Consider the following 15,281-nt stretch of genomic DNA (forward strand, 5'->3'; position numbering starts at 1 on the left):
AGGCCCTGCCATCAGCCAGTCAGCCAACACTGGGATGCATCTTATTACCAAAGGGAACAGCTAACAAATGCCCTTGACAGCCAAATAATTACTTTCAGTTGAAAACAAACACAGGTACAAGTGGATGCAGGCTCTCTCCAGACCTGCCAGCTCCCCACCTCCTGAACACACCCCTTTCTCAGACTTGTCCGGGGCAAGGGAAGCCAGGAGACCTAGTTTAAAAACAACAAACAAAATAACCACCCCCCCCAACCCTTACTCAAGAGCTTTTTTCCAAAAAATTTTATTGGGGGAAACTACAAAACATTTACAGTACAATGTTTACAGTCACAATTTGTAGTGAACTGATTCCCCAAAATATATTACAACTCAAGTTGACTTAATCTTGTTACATTCAAAAACCTACTTCTGTCAAAGTAGTCCAGAGTGCGCACGCGGTGCTCCAACTGTACCTACATACAAACTAAACAACTGCTCATTTATCTGCCATCCAGGAAAGCCGGAGACATTCCTGCCTCTTTACATTGAAAAATAATAGTACAAGTTTTTGGACTGTCATTAAACAAGGCATCTTCATGTACCACCAACATTTCAGCGCTAAGACGTGGTCTCTTCACTTCATAGCTATAGTAAAAAAAAAAAAAAGTGGTAAAAAAATCTTTTCTTTTTGTGCAGGTGAACCCGTCCGACATTCAAATTCTCAAGCACGAATGAAATACTTATTTGGTTGAGGAAGATTTAAGGCAAGTTCGGGCCCTATGAAGGCACTGAGACCATTTCCCCCATTATTGCTACATGTCTCTATACTCAATGTCACAGTAGAGCTGGTGGTTTATAAAGCTGGATGTAGAGAAGCAAGCCACACGTGAGCCTGACTGCAGTCTCACTCACCTTTCTCTCTTTAAAGTTGGATGGGCTACAACCATTATACATTCTAAGAAAACCTCAAAATGTTCCTCAAACCACTTCCACAGCATCAAGATTGCATGGTTTCTTCATGCGATCTTTCGAAATTTACGTAAACAAGGAAAGAAATTAATGAAATAAATATTACATACAATCTCTTAAATTAAGATTTTTCTTACTCATTTACAATAAAATAACCAAGTGAAGTTACAAAAGGCATATATTACTGTGAAAAGAACACACTCCACATTTTGCCGATTAATAATGGCAATTATAATTTAACATAATAAAAGAATATATATCTATTGCTTTCATCATACTCGATAAATACAGTATGGACAACATCCTCAATGTATACTTTTCACAAGATAATAAATAAGTTAAATAGTTTTTCATATTGAGTTGTGGTGCAGTGGTGCGGATCAACTCAGAACTAAAAATGAAGCACTTATTTCCCAACAACTATGAACTGAGCTCTGCCCATGGCTTCCAGAGAGCAGAGGAAATGGTTCTAAGCTAAACACCCACACTACATGGTGGCAATGAGCCCGTTTTCAAACTTTGGAATGCAAGGGCTTCCCCACCCCCAGACATACAGATCTTTGTTTAAAAGAAAAAAAAAAACAAACCACAAGGTAAACAACCACCACAAAGGAGGCTGAGAGCGAGCGACTCGAATCAAGGCATGTTCCTGGCATTATTTTGAATTCTAGAAGCTTATAGTTTAGGGAGGTGGCAGCCGGCTGGCTCACACTGGTCTTGGAACCCCTTCCAAGGTAAGAGTTCTCACATCTGGACTGTTTCTAAGGCTTTCGAGTGGAAGAAGAGATGGAATGGTGGTTGGTAGCTGCTGGTGCTGGGCTGATTTTTTTCTTCTAAAACTAGAGTTTCAAACTCATCTGAGACCTAAGTGTTTGGTATCTTTTGTTCTTTCCGCATCACAACCGCCCTGTTGTGAATATTTTGTTCATCCATACGAAAAAGTTCGTTGGCTTTTATCAACAAAAACGAATCTTTGCAATAATAATAATAATAAAAATAATAATAATAAAAAAACAACAACGAGAGAACCGAAAGGGTAGGGGCGGGGCCCTTTCCGGCAGAGTTCTAGTCCAAGTGCTCGGAGGGGCCTCCGAGTCTGCGGCAGTGTCGCCCCCCCCAACCGGTGGCCCCCGCTGCGCCTTTCCCAGCCCCTCGCGGGCGCCCCCTTGCCTCAGTCGTCGGAGATGGAGAGGCGGCTGAAGATGGGTAGGCGACGGCCGGGGTCCAGGCTGGGGGACTCGGAGCCGCTGAGGCTGCCGGAGCTCAGCGAGCCGCTCAGGTAGCTATCGCGGTCCGAGAGCGAGTCCGGGGGGCTGGGGGGCGCGTCGAACACGGGCGACTCGGACAGACGGCGCGGCAGCTGGAAGCCGAAGGGCGGCGAGGGCGGCGCGGGGGCCGCGGGGGGCTGTGCCGGGGGCGGCGCGGGACCAGCCAGGCCCTGCTGCTGGCTGCGGTAGTAGGCGGCGGCGGCCGCGGCGGCGAAGTTGTGGGTCTGGATGGCGAGCGGCGTGATGAGGCTGCTCAGCTCCGGGCCGAAAGCGAAGGCGTTGTTAGCGCCCGAGGAGGACGAGCAGGAGGCGCACGGCGCTCCGGGGCTCAGCAGGTCCTCCGCGCCCCCGGGGCCGTAGAGCAGCGCGGCCGCTGCCGCCGTGGCGCAGCACGTCGGGGCGCCCGAGGGCGTGGAGGCCGCGGAGGCGGAAGAGCAGGAAGAAGCCGAGGAGGAACAGGACGAGGCCGAGGAGGAGGGCGGCGGCGGCGTGCGCGACGTGGGGCTGTCGAGCAGCAGCGGCGACTCCAGTCCCCCCGGCGGCTGGTGGTGGCCGGACGGGAAGCCGGAGAAACTGAGGCTGTGATGCAGCTTGGGCCGCGGCTCGCGGGCGAAGCCTAGGTGCAGCGCGTCGCGCGCGCCAAACGCTCGCAGGTCCCCGGAGGCGCCGCTGCCCCCCGACGGCGCGGGCCGCCGCTCGTCCGCGTTGTGGATGAAGTGGCAGCGCGGACCGTAGGGGCAGAAGCCGATGGTGTGGAAGGTGCGGCACAGCTCCGTCTTGTACTTGGGGTGCCGGGTGAGGCTGCGCAGCTCGTGGAAGCCGTGCGCGAACTGGCACTTCTCGCCGTACTTGCACGTGCCGCTCTCCTCGAAGGGCCGGCACAGCTCCGTCTTGTAGCGCGTGGAGTTTATCTGGGAGCCGCTGCCCCCCTTCTGCTGCTGCTGCAGGTGCAGGAGATGCTGGCTGCGCTCCCCGTTCTCGCTGAACGAGCGGTCCCGAAATTTGCTCTCCTTGGTGACCAGCGCCGTGCCGCTGCCCCCCGAAGGCTCCTTGAGCTGGCCGTAGGAGGACAGGCCGCCTCCGCCTGCGGGGCCACAGCTGCTGCCGCCGCCGTTAGGGGCGCCCGGGAACTTCGGCGAGCAGCTGCCCGGACTGGGCACAGGGTGGGCAAGCGCGTGGAGGTTGCTGGCGGAGTGGCGTCGCAGGAAGCCCGGAGTGAAGCTCGAGCTGGGGGCAGCAGCCACGGGCGTCCCTACCGCCTTCTTGTCCAGCATGTTGTTCAGATTGAGGTTTGCCAGGGATTTCTCCGTCTGCCAAAGGGAGGGGAGCAGGATGAAAATCGGATGGGGAAGAGAGTCGGGGCTAACTGCAGAGTGAACGCCCTAGTCCCAACTGCCCACTTGTTGGGGTTTCTGGTGGGATCCGATTCAGCCTCCACCGCTACACTCGCAAAACACAGGCCGGAGAGAGTGGAGGACGCCCACCCCGGCCGCACCGGGTCTAGCCATGTGATCCTGGGCCCGTGGCCACGGGGTGGGCGGCGCAAACGCTGTCCGGGAAGTCCCGGCAGCGTGGCCGCGGTCGGTTCAGGAGGAACACGGCTGCTCCAGCCGCTACTCGCTCCCTCCCAGCTCTCCACGCCCACAGTCGCAAGCACACAGTCCTGCTAACTCCAGGACTTCCCTCCACCCGCAAAGTCAACTTGGAAGGGTCCCTCCCGCCTCGGCCCGGCCCGCCCGGCCGGCGGCAAGTCTCGGAACTCCAAAGGGTTCCAGGCCGTCCGCCATCCTTTCCGGCTGCCGGCTTACCTTGCACAAGAAGTCGATATCGTAGAAGGGTGACAGAAGTGTGGTCGACATTTTTCTGGGTCCTGTAATGGTCGGAACTGCAAGCGTGGAGGTTGGGAGGAGCCCTCGGTGCGGCGCGACTCGAACCAAGACGAATAATGGGCGAGGGGCAAGGAGGGACGGAAAGTTGTGCTTGTGCGGCCGTGGAGGTGGCGGCGGGAGGCCGTGGCGCGGAGTGGGGGGCAGAGGAGAAGCGAGAGCGCAGCTCGGCGCCCCGGCCCGCCCCCCGCCCGAGCCGTCGGCAGCTCGCGGACTGGTGGAACTCGGAGACCTGCGAGCGTGCGCCCTTTATACAGCCCGGGAGCGGCGCGGCGGCGGGGCAAAGCGCACCGGGGGAGGGGACTGAATGCTGACCGGCCGGGGTCTCCAGGCAACGCCGCCCGCCAGCCCGCGGACGTCAGGCTCCTTCTCGGCCTCTCATTGGTCGCCGCCAATTTTTTCCCCTTCGGGGGAGGGGTGGGGCGGGGCGGGCAGCCTGGGCGTCCCGAGCGGTGTGGGGCATGCGGCCCCCTTGGGTCCTGCTGTGTGTCGGCGGCGGGAATACCTCGCTCTCCTCCGCCTCTAGGAGTATAAAGTTGGAAAGCACGTTCACGTTCTATGTGTCCGGGACGGGGCTACCCGGGACGTGCCTTTCCTCGCCCGATCCGGCTGGGCCGACTGGCGCAGCTTTTATCTCCCATCCTAGTTTTTGCTCCGCGCGCGGGAACGGCAAAACGCAACAGTATTGCAATGGTTCGCTTGGCCAAGTTGCTTGGGACTAGGAGCGGGGGTCGCGGCCTGTCCCGTAGGTGGCAGCTCCGACCCGGCTGCACGTGGAGACGCAGTAGGGGTGGGGGCGGGAGCGGCCAGCCTGGAGCAGCATTGGCGCGTTTCTCCGCCCCTCTCCCCGCCCAGGCTCAGTAAACAGGACTTGAGCGCTGCGGCCTGTGGGGCAGGGCCGAGTGTCTGAGGACAAGGCGCTGGCTTTGCTAATCACATCACAAGACCTTGAGCCTGGGCCAAAGGCGCGGAGTGGCGCGGGGTGTCCGGGGCGGGAAAGCTTATTCCGGGGGACTAGAGGGAAGTCGGAGGAGCAGTGTGGACATAGAGGAAGTCACTTCCTTTACCTTTGTGCCTGCTGGTTGGCCTGGCCTCCCCGCCCGTCTCGGGGATGTGGGTGCAGCTGCTAGCCAAGGCTTCCCGCCTGTACAGCCTTGGCCTGTCGAATCCTGCAGCCTTCCTTCTTCTGCTGTGGGAGGCGCCGCATTGAATCTAAGCTTTGTGTTAGCTGCCAGAGGCGAGGCGGTGATTGCTGAACCACCACCCAGGTTGGGGGAAAGAGGTCCTCATTCTGTTGTCTTTAGTGCAACTCCTACCAGCTTTCCATAGAAAAAGCAGTCCCAGAAGGCCCCTGGCTCATTTTGAGAGGGGTCACACACACACACACACACCCCTCCACACACCTAGCGCCCCGTGAGGCTCATCTGGTCAGGTCCAGAACCCTTTATCCCTACACTTCATACTGGCTGCCAAAAGCTGGAGTTGGGCCCATGAATTCACCCAGCTGGCAGTCTGGGTTGCCCTGGGTGGAAGGCCCAGTAGTTGCCAGAGAAGGCTGCTTGACCAACTACATCCTTCCCATGTTGCTCTTCCTGTCTGATTGACCCAGTCCAGTGTGCACTTGGGCTGTATCAGTTAACCTTGTCTCGAGTCCAGGTGCGTTTGGCTACACTGCAATGCATGCTGTCCCTGCAGGTAGAGCCCATGGCTGCCAGAGGACTGTAGTGTCTTGAATGTAGTGCTAAGTGGGTACGGTGGTTCATGCCTATAATCCTAGCACTAATCACAAACTGCGGTGAGTTTTAGGCCAGCCTCACACAGCTTAGTGTGAGAGTGAGACCATACCCCAATAAAGGAACAAAGCCCTCACCATCTTATATATTAAAGCAAACTGGCTTTTGGCTGTGGTCCGAGCAAGGGGCCACCCAGACCTTAGGGCCCTCAAGTGTAGTGACTTAGGGAAGATGGCTGCTTCACTCTTCCCACCCACGTTGCTCTTGCCCCTATTACTGCTGGGTAGCAGTGGCTGAAAGGACCCCAAATGTAAGCATGAGGCTGTGACTAAGATTTTCCTGGTTTCTCTCAGGAAAGCACGCAGCAGTCGTTCCCCTAGCTGCTGCTAGCAGGATTGCAGATACAAACCCACCTGTGGAAACATCCATCCCTCCTGCCCTCCCAGACTGGCCACAGCCAGCCAAGATCCGAGTCTGGGGTAATCCCAGCTAATGGCAGACTTGGTAGGATAGACCTGGAGATAATATGAACCTGTTCAGGAACATGCTTTGGGACAGCACGCCTGCCAATGTGAGATAGTTTTATTGTCATGTAACTGCTTTTATTTCATTTTAGATGGGAGGGGAGGGAAGGTTGGGCGCTGTTCAGAATTAATCTCCCAAGGTTATCACCACCAGCCCCTCTCACCAACTAGATCTAAAGTAGTGTAATGCTGGGTATAGTGGTGTGTGCCTGGAATCCTGGCACTCGGGAGGCAAAGGCAGGAGGATTAACACAAGTTTGAGGCCAGCCTGGTGTAAATAGCAAGCCTAACTCAGAAAACTAAAAGCAAAACCCAAAACAAACTAAACAATGTTAGGTTTTCAATTTTTCATCAGCAGTGGGTTGCACTGCCTAACTAGGTAATTACTACAGGGCCACACAGGCCCCAGGGTGCTGAGTGTTTCTAAGACCACCTAGGGGATTTCTGTTCCTCTTCATGGACAGGAAGGACACAGCTCCTGCCTTCCCTCTCCCTGCGTACAGATCTCTACTCCAGCAGAGCTGTGTTTCTGTGGTGCAGGATGGTTTTCTTCTGAGACCAATTACATGTGAAATGTCAGCATCTCTGCAGGAGGAGATAGCATATAGAATGCCCCTCTCCATTTTCCTCATGATTCTAAGTGACTACCCACTGAGAAGTATCTGAACATAGCTATAGGCCCTACAAGTTCCTACAATGGCTGGCATGGTCTTTGTGGATAACTGGGAATGTGGATCACGCTACAGCAACACATCCATGCCGTGAATTGAAGGCAAGTGTCTGTGGGTGTCACGTACTCTGGAAGCACACGTAGCATGGTAAGCTGGGCCGCATGATGTGGCTCAGTGGATAAACGTGCTTGCTCTGCAAACCTGAGCCTGCAAACCTGAGCCTGAGTCGATCTCTGGAGCCCATGCAAAGGTGGGAGGAGAGAGCTGGCTCTATAAAGTTGTCCCTCAACTTCCTCAGACATCCATGCTGGGGCATGGGTGCCCTCCTAACATGTATAGGTGCTGATAATAGTTTTAAAAAGTTTTAAGAGAGTAGGCTAAAGCTCTAGATCAGCAGCATAATGTGTGCAAGAGCGCCACCTGCTGGTGTTTGACGATGCCAGCTGGGTTGGGCCTGAAGTGACAAACCCTTCTGGTTTCTAGATGGAATCACCTAAAGTGGGTAAATGTGTTTCTTGGCACCTGAAGTATAAATGGCTCTGCTGTCTCCACCAATCACAGGATGGTGAACAGTGGCGGCACCGAATGAATTAAGCCTTTGCTTAGGCTTCCCTTTCCCCAGGCTCTGTCAAGTAGCTGAGGCCAGTGATGGGTGACAAGGGTTCCTAGCCTTCTCAGGCATTTCTGGGTAAGACAGTGGGGACTCTTAATATGGACCACTGAAGGACTTGGGCAGGTAGAGAGTAAAATGCAAGCATTTGTGTGTTGTAGATTCTTAATATTCCCAGAATCAACCACGTGGAGCATATCCTTTACTAAAAGGAATAAAAGTTTAGAAATGTGACCAAATAGGTATTTGCTAAACAAAACCAAACAAAAGAGCACTGTGTGTGTGTGTGTGTGTGTGTGAGTGTGTGTGTGTGAGTGTGTGTGTGTGAGAGAGAGACATGTAAGCTAAAACTGAATTCAATGCAGTCAGTGTATGGGGAAATGGGCTCTGGCTTTGGGATGGAACCGACTAATTCAGGCCTGCAGGTGGCTTGCACCTGGAGACAGAGTAAACCTGCAGACAGCAGCTTCACTTCCTAGGTAGCTGCAACTAATTGGGTTGCCGTGAATGAGTGTGCTGCAGACAAGGTCCTCCGTAGGAAGGGACAGAAGCCTAGACTCCCAGAAGTGGGGAGGCACCAGAGGAAAAGAGTTTCAATTGGTGTCCACCATGTGTCTTGCAGACCTGAGCTGAGGCCCAGCCACCTTTCTTCAGCATGCTGCTTCTGTTCTTGGGGCCATTACTTGTCTCCATTCCCTAGGGCAGTCTTCGGCTCTGAGACCCTCCTTTCCTTCCAGGCAGGCCAACAGCCTCAGGACAGCCAAAGTCCTTTCCTCCTGAATGCGCAGCCTTGTGTATTCCACTGTCTTCAAAAACTCAGCTGAGAGTGGAAGTTCTCTGAAGAGCTGAGAGACGAGGTGACGCTGCTCTGATGCTATCCTTTGCAAGTGACAGAGCTTCTGGGAGTGAGGGGACTGCCAGCCAGATTGACAGAGGAGATGGAAGAGTTCCCTACACAGGTATTTCACGAAGGTCAGAGTCTCAGCCCAGAAGTTGACTTCTGATTTTTCAAATATGTGCTCTTCTTCCCCCTACATCAAGTGACAAACAGCGGAGTAAGTCTCTGAGGAGTCCTGTGGAGCCAGGCACAGCACTAGATGTGGGAGCTGTGTCTATTCCTGACAGGGCCCACTGGGGCTGTCAGCGCCCGTGCCACAGCACTTGCTGCTCGGAAGGTCACCTACTTTCACTCAATACCTCTCTCCCAGCCGGAACACGACCTTTGATAAAGATGTGAAGTAGCTCCAAGCCAAGATACTTGGGGAACTGGTGGTGCGGAAGTGGGTCTTAGGTTTTAAGGTGTACTGAGAAAAATCTTAGGTTTTAAGATGTGCCGAGAAAATTCAGAGGAGGCGCAAAGGAAGTCTGAACAGCAGAGCAGAGAGTTACTGGGACGTGTGTGATAGCAGCACAAAAGAGACCAAATTTCTAGAATGCTATGGGGGTTTAGGGTCATTGCATCTAAAACACTGTGTTACAGTCTGTTTCTTATACAGACTGGGTTTTGAAGGGCTGGTATACACTGACTCTTGGTCTGCTCAGGATACGGAGCTAGCTAGTGGTCATGTGGGGACAGACTGCTGGCTTCCCAGTGGAAAACACAGGTTGCCTATGCTGGTCTGCAGCTTCCGGAAAGAGGTAGGGAGCTGTCACACACACATTCCCTGCCACATTCTCTAGAAGGACCCTAATCCTTGGGAAATGCTAAGATCAACTGATAAGCATTTTTCATAATTTTATTCTCAATATTCAAGGTGCATTTTTCAAAGTGCCCTTCCTAACTGGTCTGGACCTCCAAAGTCCTGTGAGCCTCACCCGGGAGGCTTTCTGGTCAGTCTCTTCCTCTGCAGGGAGCAGCTAGAGGCGAGCTTTTTACTATCTAGAAACTCCCTAGGCCCTCAGGGCTCCACCTCAGGACTAGGACACTCTGTCTGCCTCCAGCTCCCTAAGTAACTGGGATTACCTGATGTGGGCTCTGCATGTGGCCCTCCAGGTCATCATCCTTTTCTAGTAGCCATCCCAGTAGAATAGGCAGTCCTGGCTCCAGCTGGTCCCACTGCCGGAGCAAGTCACACAGAACAGCTAAGGCGAGGGTCAGAGCAATGGAGGCATCCACCTGGCAGAAGGCAAATTCTGTAGAGACAGGAAGGAGACAGTCACTGAATGTAGCTCAGGGCCAGCCCTAAGAAGTGTAGAGGAGTCCGAGAACATGAAGGGTCTTGGCTAAAAGCCCTGTCACCACCCCAGGGGTGGCGGTGGTGGTAGAACTGGTCGCGGAAGGCTCTTGATCCCATCCTTGGTTCTTCTTTCTACACTGTTAGTATGAGCCCTTAGCCTGAACCCCGCCACCCTGTCCTATGGAGCAGCAGCACCGGTAGGACTAGACACTGCTCTCAGCCTCTCTAGCACAAGTGGAAGGAGAGGGAGTCCTGTCGTCTCAGAGCAGAGAAGCACCACCTCTGCTTTATATGATCCCCAGCCAAGCACTACTGAGACAATCAATAGAGATGGTGGCTGTGTGCCAATAAAATGCTATCTATACATGCTACCATTCAAATGTCACATGTAAAAACATTTTTTCCCTTTCACCTCCCCCCACCTCCCCAAATACAGGGTCTCATGGAGCTGGCTGGCTTCCGACTAGATGCTGGCAAGGACGAGTATCAACTCTGATTCTACCTCTTGGGCACAGAGATACCATGTGCCACTATGCTTGGTTTGTAGCCAATGATCACTTTGCATGTCTGATAGCCTCTGCTTTTGTCTACCAAGTATTAGGGAGATCGATGTGTGGCACCATGTCTGTGTAGTTTTATGTAGCCCTTGGGTAAGCACTCTAGGCAAGCGTCCTACCAGCTGGGCTGATCCCAGCTCTCACACCAGTTAGAGATGTAAAGCCTCACACATCTCACAGCTGTGCAAAGGCAGGGGTGCACTGCATTTTGGTCCTGATTTTTATGTGTCAGGCAAGATCTCTACCACTGAGCTATGACCTTAGCCTAGGATTTGGCTGACATTTTGTTGCTGTTGTATGGATAGTGAATTCCTTCTTTATCCTCTTGACTTCCGGGCTTTCTGAGGATAAGGTGCTGAAAGAGCAAGTATACAAAGAGGAAGTAGGTATCTTGGCGGGGGAGGGGGAGGACTCCTGCTTACTGGTCTGTCTGGCTTTAGGACTAAATGTGGAGTTTTGAGCAGGGTTGGGCGTTGACACTTTACCACTGGTTTAAGCCTTCTCACCTCAGCAAGAGGGATCCTGAAGACTTAAGGTTTTCAACTCAGAGTGGGTCTCTGTGGAAGCCCCCTGCAGTACTGCTTCCATCTAATGAGTACTTCTACGGAACCCTCCTATCTCCCAAATCCACAGTTCAGCTCAGCCCAGAGAATGTTCCTGGCCATCTGACAACCAGTTGAACCTGCTCTGCACACTCAGGAAAGGGCTGAAATGTGGACTAGAAGGCCAGTCCCCAGTGGTTAGCTGGGCTATGGAAGGAAGGCCTGTGGGCACTTGTAGCCCTACTGAAGGGAGCTAGGCTTTTTTTGGTGGTGCCAGGCCTTATGCATGCCAGCCAAGTTCTGTGCCACCAAGCCGTATCCTCAGCCCCCAGCAGCTAAGGACTGGGTGTTACTAATTCTGCCTCACACATGAGGATATCAGAGCTGAAGCTTCTACTGTACAGTCACAGAACTCCAAGGGGCTCTGAGGAAACAGAATTGCCAACAGTTTCATGTTACATCTGAAGCAAAGATCAACAGGAACTTGCAGAAGCACGGTTTTTTGTTTTTGTTTTTTGTTTAAATCGTGAGATAAGCAGGTTAGTGACTGTCCAGCATGGTCAGCATTACTTGGAGGTGACAGTTAGGCAGCACAGAGCTGACCCTGCCACTCTCAGAGCCTTGGTGGTCTGTTCTGCACACTTCAGCCAGCCCTGGGACACTGGGAGCAGGCACAAGGCTGTTCCTTGGAAGTGCAGTGCTAAATATGGCTTCCCTGTAGGATGGCACGGGGGGGGGGGGTGAGAACTTCTGAACAGCACACTGGCCTTTCTACTTTTCTTCATTGAAAAGGCACGGGTGTAAGCCTGTATTATGGGATCAGTATTAGGTCAGCTGATGGTGAGATCTCAGAAAAATGTACCCTTCTAACTTTTCTGCCCTTTTTTTCCTCCTCCTCTTCATCCTCTTCCTCTTCTTCCTCTCCTCCTCCTTCTCTTTCTCCTTCTTCCCCTTCCTCTCCTCCCTCTCTCTGTCTCTCTCTAGTCCTTCCTTACTTCCCTTGATCTTACAGCAAGGACTGAAAACTCTGCAGAAGAGATAAAATTTCTCCCCAGGTCAGGCATGGAGATGCATAGCTTTAATCACAGCATTTTGGAGGCAGAGAAAAGCAGAGCTCCAGAGTTCAAGGCCAGCCTAGTCTACATAGTGAGTCCAGGCTAGCCAGGGCTACACACCATTAAACAAAATCCTCGTATCAGTAAATTCAGTGTCTGTAGCTCAGATAACACATCAGTGGGTCTAATAAAGAAAACATGGGTGTGACCAGACATGCCACCAGAAAGGACAGGCTGTTCCACTGACAAATGGCAAGATGGCTTCCCTGTATCATGAGTCATCCTTAGGAAGGGGTAGGAGAATGACAGGCCCAAGAAGAATGTGTGGGGTGGCTGGACATGAACCTGGAGAGGATCACAACCACAAGGGAGGATGCCAGGACGGTAGGATGCTGGGAGTAGATGGTGCAGGTCTCCTGCTCCCTCCCCCAGCTGACTACTTGGCCCTGGGCTAAACTTGGACAGAGTCAGATCTCTGCTGGTCAGGCTGCCTCAAAGGGAGGCTAGAGAAGAGCGAGGGGGTTTCCACTTACCACTCAGGCTGGCAAGTCCATCAAGCAAACAAGAAAGCCAGCAGCCAAGCAACAAGTGTGGTTAGGAGTCTGCTGGGACCCTAGCATACTCAAGGGATCCTGAGAATCAGAAACAAAAGCTAAGGACTTAATCCACAAACTCCCTTTTCCATTTCAGAACTTACCCCAAAGTTATGGGGATCAAGGCAGTGCAGAGAGAGATGAAGAGGGGGAGGGGAGGAGAGAGACACAGACAGACACACACACACACACAGAGGGAGGGAGCAGACACACACAGAGGGAGGGAGAGAGAGAGAGACAGACAGACAGACACACACACAGAGAAAGTGTGTGTGTGAGAGAGTGTGTGCTGCAGATCCAGAGGAGGGCACTGGGTGCCCTGGAGCTGGAGTGCCAGGGTTGTGAGCTGCCCAGGGGAATGCTGTCTAGACTAAGGCCCAGTGACTGTCTTTCTCACCCTCCTGAGAGGTCAACTGAGAGCTGTTCAGTGGTGACAGCCTGAGTTTGTTCTTTCTGTAGCTCTGGAGAACCTTGTTTGCGGCATCTGTGGGAACCTGTGCCAGCTTTAGGGGACTGGTCAGGGTGTTGGGGGCCCTGCACATTAACACACATTAATTACCGCCCCCTCTCTCTTCCCAACCCATCACCCACCAATCTAAGTAATTTCCTACTCACAGTTGTGTATTGATCAGCTGCTGTGTGAGAGACATGAGGAAAAACCCAGGCCCTTTCTCAGAGGGTGAATAGCTTAGTTTGAGGAAAATGACTGACACATTGGTCTGGTGTCTGGGGAAGAGCGCTGGCCATGCCTCGTGGCAGAGAACTGCTTACCTTACTTCTTGCTCCTACACTGCTATTCACAGGGCTGTTTTCTTGCCCTGTCCATATGGACATTTGACTAGGTGACCCTCTGATGAGACCTGCAGGCTCCATGTCAGCCTCACCTTGACAGATGTAGCCACGGAGACCTTCAGTCACAGTCCTCTTCTCACCTCCCTTCCCTTCCCCTCGGTCTGCTTCATCTGCTATACCTTCGACTTAACTCTTCTGTTAGTCAGACTCACCTCGGGACCCTGACAGTGATTACCCCATGGCTCTAACTCCCTGAGCTGTCCATCAACAGTCCTAGGGGAGGGCCGGAGATGCGGCTCCATGGGGGAGCTTTGCTTGTACCGAGTAGGGTCTGGGTTCAATCTTAGACAGATACCTATGTCTGTCTGTTTAGATGTGGATAGATAATATATATGGGGAGAAAACATGTTTGTGTGTACTGGGGTTCTGTACTGGCTAGTTTTGTGTCAACTTGACACAGGCTGGAGTTATCACGGAGAAAGGAGCTTCAGTTGGGGAAGTGCCTCCACGAGATCCAGCTGTAAGGCATTTTCTCAATTAGTGATCAAGGGGGGAGGGCCCCTTGTGGGTGGGACCATCTCTGGGCTAGCAGTCTTGAGTTCTATAAGAGAGCAAGCTGAGCAAGCCAGGGGAAGCAAGCCAGTAGGTAACATCCCTCCATGGCTTCTGCATCAGCTCCTGCTTCATGACCTGCTTGAGTTCCAGTCCTGACTTCCTTGGTAATGAACAGCAGTATGGAAGTGTAAGCCGAATAAACCCCTTTCTCCCCAACTTGCTTCTTGGTCATGTTTGTGTAGGAATAGAAACCCTGACTAAGACAGTCTCTAACAGATACCAACCATTACTATGGGGTTACAGTAGACAACCTACTTGTTTTGCTTGTTTCTCTAATGGGAAAACTCCTAGACTGCAAGAATGAGGTAGATGGCAGTGTGGTTACAATTTTACACTCAGGGTTGTTGACATTTGGAGTACATAGGTCAAGACTGAACAGGCAGTGGGTAACAGGGAGCCTGGCTCTGTAGCCCAGGCTCTGGATCACTGAGCTGAGCTGAGCTGCCTCCAACCAGTCAGTGCTTTGCTGCTTGCCCTTGAATTTGTTTTGCCTTTTGCCCTGACTGATGTCTGGGGATCTTGATCTCTATGACCCCATTACTCAGGTCTCCTAGCCACTCAGGCTTCCAGCTGGATGCATTCACTGGGAAACAGACCCTGGAATGTTGGAGGGGAGGAAGAGGAGAAGCTGGGAGGACCTCTCGCCTGAGCCCTTCTCCATGACTTGTCAAGGGCTGGGAGTGGCTCGGCACTGGCACTGTCCTCCCTACACCAGCTCTTCCTGGTCCCAGTCTCCTGTCTGAGGGACGGTCTATCTGGGGAGGAGATCTGCCTGTCAGTCAGGAGGGCGCATGCGCTGTTGGCATGTGATGGGGTCAGAGAGTTAGGGATGCTGTTAACGTTCTGTAAGGCACATGCCAGGCACCATCAGTTTCAGTAGGGCCCAGTGTAAGACCTCAACCCCACCCACAATCTCATCCAACACTTTTACTAATGTTTGTCTTAGTATAGCAAATGGACAAACTGTCTTTAGGGTCCCCAGTAATGAATGACGGGTTGGGTCTCTGGCAGATATGGACAGGTTTACCCCTTTTCTAGAAGGCACCCCTTAGGACAGGCCCTTTAAATCCTTTGGAGAGAGGGGAACAATAGGTCATAAGCAGCCATCTCCCCTGAACAGCTGTCTGTAAGAGTTATTACACATTGCCCAGAGGTGGAAATGTGGTTCCAGGTCTGAAGGGATCTCACACTGCTATTATTTTGGTATTTAAAAAATACTTGGGCCGGGCGTGGTGGCGCACGCCTTTAATCCCAGCACTTGGGAGGCAGAGGCAGGCGGATTTCTGAGTTCGAGGCCAGCCTGGTCTACA

At 52.8% G+C, this 15,281-nt stretch overlaps 2 protein-coding genes across 2 annotated transcripts in view; both read right to left on the reverse strand.

Annotated features, from left to right (window-relative positions):
• Positions 1 to 267: 267 nt before the first annotated feature.
• Positions 268 to 4,336, reverse strand: Zfp36l2 (ZFP36 ring finger protein like 2). The gene is made up of 2 exons (XM_021149959.1): positions 4,025 to 4,336; positions 268 to 3,526 (listed from the first exon to the last, which is right to left on the reverse strand). Exons 1-2 carry the CDS (start codon positions 4,073 to 4,075, stop codon positions 2,120 to 2,122), a joined length of 1,458 nt encoding a protein of 485 aa, XP_021005618.1. The 5' UTR covers positions 4,076 to 4,336; the 3' UTR covers positions 268 to 2,119.
• An 880-nt stretch (positions 4,337 to 5,216) lies between these two features.
• Thada (THADA armadillo repeat containing) overlaps positions 5,217 to 15,281 on the reverse strand; it is a 276,549-nt gene continuing 266,484 nt past the window's right edge. Inside the window, exons 37-38 of the mRNA XM_029471015.1 lie at positions 9,604 to 9,773; positions 5,217 to 8,671 (exon numbers count right to left, since the gene is read on the reverse strand). Coding sequence (XP_029326875.1) covers positions 8,291 to 8,671; positions 9,604 to 9,773 — 551 coding nt within the window. The 3' untranslated portion in view covers positions 5,217 to 8,290. The remainder of the gene's footprint in view (positions 8,672 to 9,603; positions 9,774 to 15,281) is intronic.

This window comes from Mus caroli, chromosome 17, assembly GCF_900094665.2.
Source record: "Mus caroli chromosome 17, CAROLI_EIJ_v1.1, whole genome shotgun sequence".
Taxonomy (NCBI): domain Eukaryota; kingdom Metazoa; phylum Chordata; class Mammalia; order Rodentia; family Muridae; genus Mus; species Mus caroli.